Genomic DNA, 17,253 nt, shown 5'->3' on the forward strand with positions numbered 1-17,253 from the left:
TACTCATTTTCACTGAGCTTCAAATAATTCCCAAAGGTCTCCATTTTGGAGAGGACTTCTAAAACTAAAGGATACTAGTTCTGAGATAGGAAAAAGACAAGGTCTTCTAAAAGTACATTTAAAAGAGGCAAACACAGACTAAACAGATAATAGCAATTCCAGTCCCTTAGAGATGTTGACATATTTTTCATTTTAGAAGCAGGGGTCCAAAGAGTCTGAGTTCCCATTTTTCTTCTCACCCCCACTGTGGCTAGTGTCCTAGTCGCGCTCTCTCCCTTTATGAAGTGATACAGCTGTGAAACAGTTTGAGAATTTTAACATTTTGTCTTTCAATATGTTGCTCTTATTTAACTCCAACCTAATTTTTTTGCACGTATTTTGTGAATTGGAAACAGGAGGTAGACAAGGCTGGCTCTTTTCTCTGGTTTATTCTCTTTGGTATTAGAATCTTTAATGACAGCAATAAGGAAAGAAAGTGTCACAAGGTATTAAATCATGGAGACTGAATGCAAGTCTATACTATATACAGACAATTCTCTATTACTAGTTTAAAGACCCAGCTAATAGTAAGCCAGACAAGTAACAGAACACTGCAGTACTTAGAATAATATCAGGATGTAAAGCCAATTGGGTTCAAATGGAAATTCTTCTACCTTTTACATTCTGCCATCCTTCTGTGTTTAAGAACTAGCAATTTATATGGGTCACAAAAAGCATGAATTATTTAAGAGTGGCTTTAAAGCATATTGAGAGGAAAAAAAGAATAATTCAAAAATCAACACTATTAGACAGAGGACTTTTGGAGACAGAGTCATAGATTCTAAGACCTGAAGGGAGCATTGTGATAATTGACTCTGCCCTTCTGTATAACAGGCCACAGGACTTCCTTTAATTAATTCCTGTTTGAACTATAGCATCTCTTTTAGAAAAACAACCAGTCTTGATTTTAAAATTGCCAGTGCTGGAGAATCCACCACAAACCTAGTAAGTTGTTCCAACAACTAACTGCCTTCATTGTTAGAAATGTGCGTCTTATTTCAAGCATGAATTTGTCAAGCTTCAACTTCCAGCCACTTTGTCTGCTAGATACCTTTGTCTGCCAGATTGAAGAGCCCTCTACCATTAAATTTCCGCTCCCCACATAACTACTTACAGATTGTCTCTTATAAAAGTCTCTTTAGGTCTACTCAGATTCACAATTCACAACTACTTTGTCCCCAAACTACTACTACTAACCAGCCGGAAAATTAACTTTTGGAACTAAAAGTTGTTATTTTTTTTTAGTTTTATATGGCAGAAAAAGCAAAGATTGAAACTGAAGAAACTATATGCTTCCATGAGGAAAGCAGACATCCATCTACCATAAAGCTAAGCTTTATCAGTCTTACACAAATTCATTAAATCAAATTGATGAGAACATATCACCATAGGTGAAAAATCAAGCACTACTTACATACAGTAAACTGCAAGATTACGTCATAAATCTGCCAGACTATATAATAAAACATCAACAGAATATGAATGTTTTTAGTGACCTTAGTCAATACAGATACAGGAGATTAAAACATTCTGGAAATAAGTGGGTTAAAGGTAAGGTGAAAAGAAAAGCATGGAGGACCTACTATTCAGGTCTGAAAATGCAGGCAACACAGAAACTACAAGTCATACACAGAAGTTATTCGCTGATTTTCTACACCAAAAATCCAAATAATATATCACACCAATGTTTCTAAAAGGAGGTGAAGGCAAAATACAACTGGTGAATGCTATGTGAATAAAAAGCATAGTGTATATCCTAGTGCTTAGACTAAAATAGAGGTCTATTTGTGTTGTGTGTACATGCACATATAAGAAAGAAAGGAGGCGGAGGGGAGAGGGAGAGTAATATCTACCAGTATTTACAATTAAAATACATAATCTGATTAAAGGTCTTGGATTACCAACCCTTAAATCCAAAGAATGAAAAATTGGATAATCAGCTAAAAAAAAAATCAGAGTTAAATAGGTTTTGATTATTTAAAGCATGCTCCTAGATTTTACAATTAAGTCACCTACTTAACCCTAACTACAAGCAAATTTGGGAGGCAGAGTTTGGAAGCAGACTGACCCAGTTAGAAGGCAGTCTGGGTCCAGAGACTATGCTGAAACTCATGCAATTAAAATCTTTACATGTTATACAAGACCCCCTAGTGAAAGCACAAGACAGGTCCATGAGATAACAGCTGACGCTGAATATCTGGCAAGGCAAGCGCTGGCAATTATCAACACATTTTAGGAACGTCAATGCATAGGGTGGTTCTGGGATAGCATTCTGACAAAAATAAATGAACCACAGAGTGGATATCCAGATCACCTACTTTACACATACAACCACTGTCCAAAACAACATAGTGTAGATTTCCAGATACTGGAAGAGGGATATGAAGGCTCATGGACCTTGTTTTCCTTATCTCAGATTGTTCACTTTCTTCTCCCCTTCTCCATTCAGTAAACTTTGTCTGTTTTGCGTAGGAGGGAGGTACACATGTAACTACAGTAATGCCTCACTTAATGTTGTAGCTATGTTCCTGAAAAATGTGACTAAGTGAAATGATGTTAAGCAAATCCAATTTCCCCATAAGAATTAATGTAAATAGGAGGGGTTAAGTTCCAGGGAAATTTTTTCACCAGACAAAAAAACTATATATTATATAGATATACACACAGTATACGTTTTAAACAAACAATTTAATACTGTTCACAGCTATGATGATTGTGAAGCTTGGTTGAGGTGGTGAAGTTAGAGGGAAGGATATTTCCCAGGGAATGCCTTGCTGCTAAATGATGAACTAGCACGGGGTCACTCCAGCCAGTGACCTGGGGAAGTTTGAACCCACCTACATTCCCATGGCTGCTCCAGGGTCCCCCCCGATCTGGGGGAATAATTACCCCAGGTCATTCCAGTTTCCTGCCCCCCCTGTAGGTCGGGGGGACTCGAGGGCACTCGCAGTTTGCAGGGGGGAAGCCTTATGCCGCCCGTGCCCTTTCCTCACCCCAGTACCCCTGGGGTGCATGCTGGGCTGGGGCCTTCTCCCCACGTTCCAGTCTGGGGGGCTGTGATTCAGGCTCTCTTGGTTCAGAGCCCCCCTTTTGACCCTGGCCCCCCTCTAGACAGGCTCCTCGGGGCGGGGCAAGGGTCTTACAGCCATCTTCCCCCTGTCCCAGGCCTTCCTCCCCCTCTGGCAGAAGTCACAGGAGCGGCAGTGCTGCCGGACATGGGCAAAGACCCCAGGCCAGTAATAGTTCTGTAGCAGCCTCTGCTGGGTACGCCAGGCTCCCTGGTGCCCTGAGGGGGGAATGTCATGGGGCTGGCACAGCAGCTAGTGGCGATACTCCTGGTGTACCACCAGCTGCCTCCTGATCCCCCCGACTCCATCTTCCCTGGGGGAGTCCGTTCTCGGTACAGGAACCCCTTCTCCCACAGGAACCTTTTCCGGCCACCTCATCCCATGGTCTGTCCCCCCCCGAGATTGGCCAGGTCCCCTATCCTCCGCAGGGAGGGGTCTTCCCGCACCGCGGCCTGGTACTCAGCCGCGGGGGCAGGGACAGGGATCTGTTCTCTCTCCCCGGCTGGGTCTGAGGCCACAGCCTCTCTAAGCCCTGTCCCTGGGCGTTCCCTCCCCACCGGGTCAGGGTCCGGTGCCTCGGGCATAGTACCTTCCCCGGTGTCAGGGTGCAGAGTCCTGCGTCGACTCTGACTACAGTTCACGGCCAGGGCACCCCGGGTGTTACTTGGCCAGTCCTCGAGATCCCCCCCCATTAACACCTCCGTGGGCAAATGTGGGTGCACCCCCACGTCCTTGGGGCCCTCCTTGTCCCCCCACTTCAGGTGCACCCTCGCTACAGGCACCTTGAATGGGGTCCCGATCACACCCCTCAGGGTCAGGTAGGTGTTGGGCACCATCCGATCTGGGTCCACCACCTTGGGCCGGGCCAGCGTCACCTCTGCGCCCGTGTCCCAGTACCCAGTGACCTCCCTCCCATCTACCTCCAGGGGAACAAGGCACTCGCTCCGGAGGGGCAGCCCCGTGCCCACACTGTAAACCCAAAACTCAGGGCGGGGAGCATCCAGCCCCTCGGAGGGGTCGACCCGGGGCCCCACTCCCTCCTTCGCAGGTGGTACGCGGCCAGCCCCCCTTTCCTGCGAACGCTGCCCCTCATCCGGCTGGGTCTCTACCAAGTTGACCCGGTGTGGGGTTGGTCTGCTCAGTTTGTCCCGGAGCTTGGGGCACTGGGCCCGTATGTGGCCTTGTTGGCCACAGTGATAGCAGCCCATGTCTCGTGGGTCCCCTCGAGTGGGACGGCTGGACCTGACGCCGGATGTTTCCCTTTGGTGGGGGCTCTCCCTCGGCCCCTTCTGGGAGGTCCCATGGTGACTCTCTCTCTGCGTCGAGGCAGACCTGCTCCTTCGAGACGCCTCCCTATTATCCCTTGCCCGACTGTCCACGTATTGGTCGGCCAGCTGACCTGCATGCTGCGGGTTCTCCGGCTTCTGGTCCATCAACCACAGCCTCAGGTCCGACGGGCACTGCTCCTACAGGTGCTCCAGTATGAATAGGTCAAGCAGGTCCTCTTTAGTTTGGGCCCCAGCCGTCCACTTGCGGGCATATCCCTGCGCCCGGTTGACCAGTTGGAGGTATGTGACCTCCCGGGTCTTATGTTGACTCCGGAACCTCTTCCGGTACATCTCCGGGGTCAGCCCAAACTCGCGGAGCAGGGCCTCTTTGAACAGGTTGTAGTCCCCCGCCTCCGCCCCTCTCATTCGCTGTACACCTCCATGGCGGTGGAGTCCAGTAAGGGGGTGAGAAACTGGATCCTGTCTGCAGGGTCAACCCGGTGCAGCGCACAGGCATTCTCAAAGGCCGTCAGGAAGGTGTCTATGTCCTCCCCCTCCTTACGCCGGGCCAGGAAGCTTTTATCAAAGCTCTTTGTAGGCTTGGGTCCCCCCTCGCTCACCGTAGCCGGGGCCTTACTGTTGTTCAGCTGGGCCAGTTCCAGCTCATGTTTACGTTGTTTCTCCTTCTCCCGTTCCTCGTATTCATGCTGCTTCTGCTTCTCCTCCAGCTCACGCTGGCTTTGTCTCTCCTCACGTTCCCTCTGTCTCTCCTCATGTTCCCTCTGTTCCTTACGATCCTCCAGCTCTCTCAGTTGTATCTCTCTCTCTCTCCAAGTCCAGCCGCCTGCGCTCCACGGAAGCTGAGCGTCGCCAGGATGATCCCCGGCTGGGGGGTGAGCTTCGCCGGGCCGATCCCCTGCTGGCCGGGGGGGGTCACGGTGCCCTCGGTAGCTAGGTTCCTCCCCCCCCCCAGGCCTAGGGGTGGGAGGTCTCGGGAAGCCCTCAGCGGCCGGCTGACCACTCCCAGCGGGGACAGACACTGGTGCCTGCGCTGCATCTGCCCGGCTGCTTCCCTCAGAGACAGGGATCGGTTCATTCACATGATCTGCGTCCTCCAGCTGGGCAATCAGCTGGGCCTTGGTGAGCTTCCCACTGTGCAGCCCTCTCCGCTGGCACAGCCCCACCAGGTCACACTTGCGCTGCGTGGCATACATCTTCCTGCTGGCCACTTGCAGGCTGGGGTGCTCGCCGCTCCCCACGGGTTCCAGGGGGACCCCTAGTGTGCCAGTCCTTGAGGTCACCACCTCTCTGCCAGGGTCAAGCTGTAGACTCCTCCGCCCCTGTGACCGCTCGCTGCGATCCCCAGGGGGACCCTGTTACTGCAAAGTCCTGCTCTCTGGTCACACTCTCCCAGGGGTTAATCGCCCCTTCGTTTTACTGCGCCCCAGTCACTTACTGCAGGAAGCGCCGTCCACGGGGTGCAGTAGATCCCACTGCTACCACCAGTTGTCACGGAGTATAGGGGAGTCAGGCTCTGCACCCCCGGGGGCTCCCTGCCGATTCACCCGACTCTCAGCCAGCCAGTAAAGCAGAAGGTTTATTTAGACGACAGGAATACAGTCCAACACAGGTCTTGCAGGCACAGATAACCGGATCCCCCCCTGTTAGGTCCATCTTGGGGCCCCATAACCCCCATTGGGGATCAGAGCCCTCTCTCTCTGCTTCCCCTCTTTTCCCCAGCCAACTCCAGTCTCCAACACCTTTAGCCAGCACCTTTGCAGGGAGGGGCCCGGCCATCAGTTGCTAGGAGACAGAGTGTCAGGCATTTGCTGCATGGACTTTTGCTGCTAGATACTTAGGATCTGTACCCAGCCCCCAGTAAGACCAGTCCCACTTCGTCACAAGCCTCTCACACAAGGCAGCACAAAGAGGTGGAAGGGGAGACAGCATAGCAGACAGAGACAGACACACACCTTGGGGGGGGGGGGGGGAGATGCACACTGCCCCTTTAAGTAAGCTGACCCTCTCTTAAGAGCATTGTCTTTTTAAGTGGATCAGGAAGTTGAGACAGCAGCTGCTGCCCCAAGCTCTCTATGTTTCTCTCCGTCCGTGTCCCCTCCCTGCTCTATATGGAGAAGGGGTGAGCAGGGTGCAGAAGCAGCACAAGGGGGACACCCTGATATTAGCCTCCCCCCCTTCTCTTCCCCTTCTGCACAGCAAGCAGGAGTTTCTGGGAGCAGCTCCAAGCCACAGGGCAGGAGCATCACATGGCAGTTGGAGGAGGGACAGCTGAACTGCCCGCAACTGGTAGCCTGCAATTGATAGCCTGCTGGGCGGCTGCAGCACGAGGAACTTAAGGGACTGGTGGAGCTGCTAGGGGGGCTGCCAGTCAACCCTGGTTACAAGCCCCCCACCAGCTAGCTGCAACGGGCTGCTCTTCCTGCAAGCAGTGGACAAAGTAGGCAGCTGCCAAATGACGACATTAGAAGGGAGCATTGCACAACTTTAAACAAGCATGTTCCCTAATTGATCAGCAACATAACAAAACAACATTAACCGGGACGACTTTAAGTGAGGAATTACTGTAATATATTGGAAGCTGCAAGAAGTGTTACTTGACAGAATTCTTTAATACAAATTGAACAGTTCAAAATCCTTCCTTTTAAAAACATACTTTGTATTTTGTTGTCTACTTCCTGAAAAACAAACAGTAAAAAGTTCTGTCCTAAGTTACTTACCTTATAGTAACTGGGATTCTTTGAGATATGTTATCTACATGGATTCTACTCCCGGTGAGCATATTCCCCATGCACGCAAGAGTGGATTATTTTTGGCCAGCAATGTCTGTTGGGCCATGCTTGTGCTCTAGGTGCCCTCTGTTACAAGCCTGGATGAATATATTTTTTCCAAAGAGGGAGCTACTCTGTCTAGTGTCCTAGGGTACGCCCAAATCTCATCCACAATCTGAACAGGAGAGCTCAGCAGTATTGTGGTGATATCTGTAGTCAGTACCAAAGCAGATGCACCTCTAACCACAGATGAGTCCAGCAAGGGTGACTCCAGTTATGGGGTCATCATGAGATCATTTGGTACTGACACCCTGGGCTAGAAACATCTGCACCATGGAGGTCAACATCAGAGTCATGGGCACCGAGGTTATCAGTACCAAGTGTACCGTGCTGACATTGGTACCAAGTCAATAGTACTGGGGGGAGTATGAACCTTGGTTTCAGATGGTACCACAGATTCTTAGTGACCAGCCAACATACTTGGTTCTATCATACTTGGATCTAGCCTGTGAACTCTTTTCTACTGAAGGGCAAGAGCCAATACAGAGGCATGATGGGCTTTTTGCCTCATTTTAATAAGCACCAGAGAGGATGACCTATGCCTATGCTCGTCCTTGCAGTGATGCTCCTTCCTATCTCTTTCTGATGACTGGGCAGAGGAGGTCTTGACTGCTCTTCAATATTCAGTAGTCAAAGAGTTCAAGCTCTTCATCTGAAAAGTGAGCCCAGGAGCTCACAGAAGAGCCACTGCTCACAGGAGCACTAGCTGAAAGTTCAGGCTTCAAGGGTTCTTTTTCTCAGACTTTAAAGAGGATCTTCATTTGAGCCCTCCAGCAGAAAGAGCTGTGGCAGGCCTCGCTTGCTTTCTGTGTCCTCTTGGAACAGGAGCATCAGATTAAGCCTGTCAGAGACATGCCCCTTGCCAAGGCACAAGAGGCACCTAGAGTGCGCTCATCACTGAGCAAGAGAGAAACCTCACAAGAGGGACAAATTTTAAAACCTGGAGACTTTAATTCAGTATAGTGTCTTGAGTTCCAGTACTGGGGATATGTCCTAATCTACTAGGAAAAAGTTTGGTTTTGTTTTTTTGCCAATGGGCATAAATAAAACTAAACTAACTAGCCTAATGAGGCCAAGATGTAAGTGTACGCTAAAAGGGTTCCATCTTGCTGCCATGGGCAGTAGGAAGGAATTGAAGGACAATTTTGCTTGCTCCACTCTTTATGCTCCAAAGGCCCGTAGGGTGCAGGCACTGCTCCAAAGGACCCTGCGTATCAGAAAGAATGTAGTCTTGCAGACATGAGGCACATGCACACCAGAAGTATTATCTACATGGACAGTCACCGTCAGCCCCCAACTAAAACTTCTCCAGTGTATCATCAAGGATCTCCAACCTATCCTGAAAGATGATCTCTCACTCTCACAGATCTTGGGAAACAGGCCAGTCCTCGCTTACAGACAGTCCCCCAACCTGAAGCAAATACTCACCAGCAACCACACATCACATAACAAAAACACTAACCCAAGAACCTATCCTTGCAACAAAACCTGTTGCCAACTCTGTCCACATATCTATTCAGGGACACCATCATAGGACCTAATCACATCAGCCACACTATCAGAGGCTCGTTCACCTGCACATCTACCAATGTGATATCTGCCATCATGTGCCAGCAATGCCCCTCTGCCATGTACACTGGCCAAACCGGACAGTCTCTACGCAAAAGAGTAAATGGACACAAATCAGACGTTATAACATTCAAAAACCAGTCGGAGAACACTTCAACCTCCCTGGTCACTCAATTACAGACCTCAAAGTTGCAATACTCCAACAAAAAAACTTCAAAAACAGACTCAAGCGAGAAATTGCAGAATTGGAATTAATTTGCAAACTGGACACCATTAAATTAGGTTTGAATAAAGACTGGGAGTGGATGGGTCATTACACAAAGTAAAAACTATTTTCCCATGTTAATTTTTCCCCTACTGTTACTCACACCTTCTTGTCAACTGCTGGAAATGGGCCATCCTGATTATCACTACAAAAGTTGTTTTTTTCCCTCTCCGGCTGATAATAGCCCACCTTATTTGATTATTCTCGTTATAGTTGGTATGGCAACACCCATTTTTTCATGTTCTCCGTGTACATCTATATCTATGTATTTTCCACTGCATGCACCCAATGAAGTGGGTTTTAGCCCACGAAAGCTTATGCTCAAATAAATTTGTCAGTCCCTAAGGTGCCACAAGTACTCCTCATTCTTTTTGCTGATACAGACTAACACGGCTACCACTCTGAAACTTGAAAAAGAATGATGTTCCAGCAATAAATAGTGAATGGTTCCATTCTGAGCAGAGAATGGTTTTTTATAAACCATTCAAATTACACTTCCCTATTCTCCAAGGAAATCTAGTTCAAAGTGTGACTCTTTTATATGGCACACTGAATTTGTTTAGGTTTTAAGAAAAAATACAAATTCAACTCTGTTAAGAAATTCCAAGTTGCTATAAACTGCTTCATACCTTCACCAAAAATGAGACTATGAACAATGGAATGTGTTTTAACAGAAACTCAACTTTTTCCAAATGTATAAACTAATAAAATCTGAAAGATACCAATTATTGACTAGGCTACTCAATACCAACTGTACATTTATATTTTGCTCTTCATCTTCATAGTGCTTTAGAAACCATTAACAAAATAATGCTTTTCTTTGTTTCTTATCCTACCTCCATAAGTACATTTTGTTACCCTGTATCTCCTGACAAGGACCAGGGATTTGTTGAGACAGTTTTACTTGCTATTAATTGTTGGGCACAAGCAAGCAAACAAATGTAACAAAGTAATCCAGGTTCAATTCTGTACAACATTTATTGAACAGACATACTTCAAATCTAGTTGATATTTCACCCTTTAATCTTGCAATGCTAATTCAGGGAATTTGAGGTATTTACCTATTTAATTTTGAACAAGCACAGATCAATGTTCTATAGCAGTTACAGTGCTTTTTCTCTGAACCATGCAGAACTGAGAACATGACTGTCAAGGTGACAAGTCATTTTTCCCCTAATGGAAATATCCATTAGAAACATAAAATAATAAAATTAACAGAGCAGACAAGCGATAAACATAAGAATGCTAACAAAAAAGTAATGGAGAGTTAGTTACACTATATATTACTAAAAATGTGCTATATCATTTACAATCTAGATGCAAGAAATGTTGCACTTCACTGTTCAAGTTCATACCTAGACTGTTTGAAACATATCATTTTTATAAATGTTCCACTATGACCTGTGAGAACAGAATAGTCTACAAAGACCTAAAGCTTCTGTGAGCTGGCTGTTAAGCTAGTCTGAAATATACTTCATGAATGTTCAATCTGTACACAATCTAGTTATTTATATGTTCAAAGAGGTTCCCTTCATTGCTTTATATTTGCTGTAAGTAGTGCAGGTGTTATTTTTTTATTAATATGATGTGTAAAACATCAGTTTCCCTATTCAATTTTATATTGGTGCCTGACCCAATGAAGAGAGCTGTAAAGGGGTATGACAGGGTGCTGAGTGAGAAGCACTTAATCAGCCCCTGCCACTCCAGCCCCAATCAAGGGGAATGGATTGGGGCTGGTTGGATAGCCCTGTGTCTGCCTGGTAACGGCCAGCACCTGCCAGCCTCATTAGCCAGGGCTATAAAGGCTTGGAGGAAGAGACAGGCCAGGCACAGAGGGAGTTGGGAGCCTTGGTCTGCTGCTGGCCAGGCCTGCACTTGGCAAAGTTAGCTGCAAAACCTATACATAGGTGGAAAGTGGTGGTGGGAAAACAACTGTAAAAAAAGAACACTGGTGTTGCATCAAGCTGATGCGTTCCTGACTGAAGAGGGCAAAAGGGTCCAAAACCAGAGGCCCCAGGGTGCACCTTGTTACAAGGGGCTGCTACAGAACTGAGCAAGAAAGGTAAAACAATAACAGATATAATTTAGCTTTAGGTACACATCTTCAAAGCAGCTAAGAGCACAATGGCTGGGCTATCAACTGAGGGAGCAGTTACCTAACTGGCTCCATCCAGGCTAGAACTTTTCACTTTCTATCACTGAGATCAAAAGACTATGACCAGTTAAAGTGCTGCTGGCAGGAATTGAAGACATTTTTGGGGTGAGCTGGTCTTGGGTGCTGTCAGTGGGGGGAAAAATAAGCTGATAGGGGGATGCATTCAGAGACAAAAGGAAAAGACTACAAGCAGTGTAGGCTGGTTTTCCCAACTCAGAGATGGGGAGATACGCCAGACCCACCTGAGCTGTGGATAGAGAGATTAAGCTTAGGCAAGGGAATATGTATGTAAGGCCTCTTACTTTATATCTACTGATCTAAGTATTGTGTACCCTTTGGGCAAAATAAATCATGTTTTGTTTTGAAGAAGCTGATTCCATCTTACTGCAAGTGTATGCTGTCATAGGCTCCGAAAGAGAAACCCTTGCGGGGCCATACCTGAGTAGGACCTGCCGCATTAGTTATGGTTGATACCCAAGGGATCCTGGTGTGACAGTGGGCAAACTATGGAATTCTACCTCAGAAATGGTAAAGGCCAAAGGCCTGAGCTCTCACAGAGACTCCAAAGAACGGACAGAGGTACAGCTAGCCCAGTGACAGAACAAGACTCACCCTGTAATTATCTGTCTCTGTTAAACTGCTAAAATATCTAACTAAATACTGTGTTATTTAGACATCTATTAGATGACTTCCATAATGTTCTAGTTCTTTCAGAAGTACATATTGTTAGATTATTCAATAATCTTTAACCTTCTATATGATATTTATACTGCAGTTTCTAAATAAGCTATAAATAGATGAGATATCACTAAAGATATTCAATCAAATGGAAGTCTTCCATTATACAGGAGTATTCATATGATGTACATTCATTATTTTTTTTTTTTTCAAATGAAACCTATTACCACCTGGCTAAAATTGCTTCTTAGCTTTTTAGTAGCCAATGATAGTTCTGTTTGTATCATTTGAACAACAATTTCCATGCTCCTGGCTGACCACTATTATTGATTTACATACTAGAGGGAAAGCTATTTGGGTATTAGGGTTTTCAAGCTGATAAGCCATTGGATGGAAGTAATTAATAGGCTCTAAATTCAAACACTAGAGAAAAAAATATTTTTAAAATGAAATGTTTTTCAATTTTTGCTTCTCACACAAGTATTATGTGGTCAGACCACCATCTGTTTTCAGACTCCCAAATAACGGGAAATATGTGCTGCAATATCTAGGCACAAGAGTACATCCAGGAAACCACATGGCAGCCCTGACTAGGTAGATTTCCAAAAATCTGTCTAAGGGGGACAATGTCCCACCAATGACACAAAAAAAAATAAAAATAAAAAATGGGGAGACGGAGGGGGAAGGGAGGGATTAAAATGTTAAATAAGGTTTGTGCCCTAATTTTTTTGTTTTTCTTACCTTAATTCAGGTGATTCGGCCCTCCCATATCGCTCCTGCCACTTCCCGATGCCTGAACTGGCTTTTCTGGAAGCAGTGCTTGTCTGTGACTGAGAAGAGGTGCTGTTTCTGGTGAGATAAATTTTCTAGGTCTTTCTTTTCTTGTGTCTCTACCTTTTCTGTTCTTTGAGCGCCTCTTCTCTTCCCTACTCCCATTTCCACTGTCATTCTTCCACTCCCTCCACCCAGCATATCATCTACTGTTAAAACTAGCAGGAGTTCTTATGTAAGACAAGAAGCTTTACTAGCAAATTTACAAACAACACTACTGCTGGAGCCTCATACTACACTGGGAATTTTTAACAAGTGACATCAGACTGGGATTGCAGTGCAATCCTACCACCTGAAATAATCAGTACCTAGTTAAAATTCTCTTATTTTAAGGGATAATAACAGCTAAAATAGTTTTTCCAAGTTTTTTCATTAACCCACTAATTTACAATACAAAAACTCAGAGTAGCCTTTCCTCATATACAAACAGGGTGCAGGGAGTGTGGTGGTGTGGTGATGAGCTTTGTACTGCTGTTACTGCATTCTACCAAAAATGTTTTAAGTAGAAGTGCATTGCAAATGATCCAAAACTAAGTTGTTTATAATAATTTATAAATATTTTTCTTTCAAAGTCTCATCTGACCACTTATAAGAAACATTGTTTTTGGCATGGCAACTTATAACTCAGTGTATCCTAAAATAGCAGACATCAAATACTAAAAAAAGTTAGCTTTGCTATTATAAGGACATGCAATTACAATGATCTAAACAAAGTTTATATATAAATACAGACACACCATATACATACCTATTCTAAACATGTACTGATGGGGAAGGCTGGATAGAAATATAAATGCTGGCATGCTGATTTGTGCTCTGTTGCCATGCAGAGGAACCAGGTTTGATTTCCAATCTTTACTCCCAAAGATATCAAAAGTTGGGGAGTAAACCTGGCTCTTTAAGAAAAGGAGTGCTCCTCAATTGCTCAAGAATAACCCCTCTAATTAATCAACAATGTTTACTGACTTTAGTACCACTGGAAAATCAGAATATGGTAGCTGCAAGCTGCGACTCAAAGATGAGGGATGTGAGGGGAAATGAAAGTAGGCAGGGGAACACTAGGAAAGGGAAGAGACATGGCATGAAATTTTAATTCCATCTGCAGCATGTCACAGGGATTTTCCTTACAAAGTAACAAATTCAATCTCAATACACACACATACAGTGCTTAAACTAAAACTGCACACTCATAATATACATCCATAGAATATGCAATCCATATCTATACTACCAACATTTTCCATGTATTTTAAACTGAATGGATATGTATTTAAAAAGTCTAATTTCATAGCCGTTCATTAACACTATCTAAAGTATTTAAAATACCAATGCAATAACGGGCTGTGTTACACAAGGTATCATATCATGGAACAATGGTACTCTGCACAGTTCTAAAGCAATCACACCTGGAATACTGTGTTCAGTCTGGGAATCTCGTTATCAATAGAGACAAACTACAGGTAATTCATATAAGAGAAATAAAAATTATCAGGGGGCTGGAAGAATATATAAATGAGGAAAGTTTAAAAGTTATACTGTTTTTTGGATAAATAAAGGTTGGTGGAGGGACTTGAAAATAACCTACCAACATCTCAACAGTGTAAGCCCCAAGCACAGCGAAGAACTATTTAGTTTAGTACAATGGAGTATAACTCAGAGCAACAGGAGGGGAACATTTTGGCTGAAAATCAAGCAAGGATTTCTTTACAGAGAGATGTATTTGCCTGTTAAACAGCCTTTCAAAAATGTGATAGAAGCCCCCTTCTTTGGGATATTTAAAATTACTCCTGACATAGTACTAAAAAATGAATAGCAAAAAACCTTGAATTGGGGAAGAGTGGGACTGGATGATTCAATATATTTCCACTGCCATCATCTGTAACGTCTACGATACTATGATAAAATGCCTTCAGGTTTTTTGAGTTGCCAGCAGAATTGCTCTTCAGGACCATTTGATAACTAGAACAAAGTAGAGTCATGAACTCCAAAGACAGCCAAGTTCATAATCACAAACACAGTAAAGCTTAGAGTTGAAGGGAGAAGGACACAAGTAGTACATATTCAAGCCAGGGAAGTGTGGAACAATACTACAGTAATGAAGTTATTTCCTCCACTTTTAAGAAAAGTATGCTAAGTGTCAACCAAGTGCAAGAAAGCAAGAGATACCTTGCAGGGAGGGGACTAGATACCAGGAGCCCTGAGTTGTTTTTATTCTAGCTTTCCAACTCTACATTTTATTTCGAAAAAATGTGTGTTAGTGCTTATACTGCAGTGTAAACAAGAGACATTTTGGTGGCTACTCTACTCTTTGGGAGCCAAATTAACTATGTAGAAAATACTATATGAGATACCAACATTGGGATTTTCATTGTTGTCCTGTTTGGTCCTATCACTTTTTCCTGGTCTGTCATCCTACCATTTCTTTTAGGAACATCACAGGAGTTGCATTGCATGCATAAACAGAAATGATTCACTCAGAACTGGTTACAAACTGAAACTGAGTAAGATCATGCTTTCTTGCATATTTTTAACTAGTAAAAAAAAATTATTTCTACAACAAATCAAAACCTTTAAAAAAAAAACTTTACAACAAGCTATGAAATTATGACTGTCCAACTGACCTGTTTGTCGGGATTCCTGATTTGAACAGTGGGGGAGGAGATGTAAACTCAGCTTTGGTCAACTGCACTGCCACCTCCTTCTCCATATTTCCAGTTCTGCCCTGCTGTACCTTCAAAATAATATTTTCCTCATTAGCTCAGCCTCAGAAGTTTAACAGTACCATCACTCGATACAACAATACACACTGGAAAGACAGACCGCATGATTCACAACTTCAGTAATATTAAACTATTATTCTTGCACAGTTAATAAAATCCCACATTTTACAAGGAAGTGTTACTTGCAAGAAATTGTTTTTGACATTAAAAAAGGAAACTAAAGAGCTTCACATTTATCAATGAACATCAAAATTTGTAACTTTTTTAAGGCATATGACCAAGGACAATAAAATCTGGGTTAAATTAATCTTCCTGCAGACTCTTATTTTGTAAAATAACATTTAGATTTAAAATATCTAAGTTATTTTCAAAGATGCTCATCATCAAGAAAACCAATAGAATGTAGTCTTCACATCAAAAACAAACGGCAAAACACGGTGAAAACATTCTCCATGTAATGAGACAGTAACTACAGCCTAATTAATTACTTCACTGTTTCAGAGTAGCAGCCGTGTTAGTCTGTATCCGCAAAAAGAACAGGAGTACTTGTGGCACCTTAGAGACTAACAAATTTATTTTGAAAGTCATACCAAGAATATTCAATTTATGTACTTTAACCATGTAGCTACTGGCATTTACATTTTAGTAAGAAATATTAGAAACATAGAAACGTTTGTAAAGTAATGCAGGATTTTGTAGGATTTCTATCTTAAGTACTTCTGATGCAAATACCTATAATACCTATTTTTCCCCACCAATTTTTCAGCTGACAGTGGCACAGTATATAAGCAAAATATCCTAAAGATTTTGTTAGGGAAATATGTGAGCACTATGAAAGAAACAGAAGAAGCAGCGATTCAGTAGTGGAATGGACATGCTAACTGGTGCTGACGACACACTCATACCACCTCTTCAGAGACTCTCTTTGGAAAAGCAGTAGCAAAAGTGGAATTAGGAGCCAGAAAAAAACCTAAGACACACAACTTTCCAGTCCTTAACATCTGTAAAACAATTTCCATTTATTAACAACATTTACTGGATGATTGTTTAGATCCCAACATCTCAAAATATTATGTGGGAACGTAGCTAAATCATGGTATACTTCCATATAGGCTCTGATCTTGTAACTTTTCACATGGCAATGGACTGCAGAGCCTTTGCACAGCCCCAATGCCTTAAACAGAGCTCCATACAGGCACAGCAGTCCAACCGTAGAAGGTAAGTTGTCTAACGCAAGGACTATATCTTCCTTTACACATTTATGTACAACACCTCAGAGACTTTCAGCGCTTAAGTAATTAGTAATGATAATAGACAATCTTGAATTCTTTAATCTCACAGGATATCGACTTAAAGAGAAATCATGGTTGAGCTATTTACACGTATAGTAAAGTAATTTTGTATTCAACATTTTGTTGCCATGGTCACACTGGATTTTAAACAAATACTTTAACATTAGAAAATTTCTAATCAAACATGCAAAAGAGTGGCATAATTGTTCAAGTTTTCAGCCAGAATATGTATGTTGCTGTAGCTCATCGACCTAACTTTTAACCAGAAATAAAAAAGCTAGAAAAACTGAATAACTAATTATTACAGACTTTTCGGGTGAAGGATAAAATCCCTAAAGATTTCTATTGGCCCATCGATTCTGAAAAATGTGAAAATACTGCAAGATTTAATTTTGTTAATTACTTCAGGGCTAGTCTAAACCTACAATACGAAGGCAAATAATATGGCTCTTATAGTTTCAATGGAGAATGAAAAATGTTAACAAAATGATAAAATAAGCCTGTTCTTTATTACTCTTC

General features: G+C 43.4%; 1 protein-coding gene across 16 annotated transcripts in view; it reads right to left on the minus strand.

Moving 5' to 3' along the window:
- The window catches only part of FIP1L1 (factor interacting with PAPOLA and CPSF1), an 81,971-nt gene that overhangs the window by 44,582 nt on the left and 20,136 nt on the right, over positions 1–17,253 (minus strand). For 6 of the 16 annotated variants that reach the window (XM_039542586.1, XM_039542587.1, XM_039542591.1 and 3 more), the window contains 3 exons: positions 15,344–15,453; positions 14,544–14,681; positions 12,633–12,740 (listed from right to left, as the gene is read on the minus strand). In XM_039542586.1, coding sequence (XP_039398520.1) covers positions 12,633–12,740; positions 14,544–14,681; positions 15,344–15,453 — 356 coding nt within the window. The remainder of the gene's footprint in view (positions 1–12,632; positions 12,741–14,543; positions 14,682–15,343; positions 15,454–17,253) is intronic. The other 10 variants (XM_039542595.1, XM_039542599.1, XM_039542598.1 and 7 more) reach the window with 2 other exon arrangements.

The sequence above is a fragment of the Mauremys reevesii genome, linkage group 5 (genome assembly GCF_016161935.1).
Source record: "Mauremys reevesii isolate NIE-2019 linkage group 5, ASM1616193v1, whole genome shotgun sequence".
In the NCBI taxonomy this organism is placed as follows: Eukaryota; Metazoa; Chordata; order Testudines; family Geoemydidae; genus Mauremys; species Mauremys reevesii.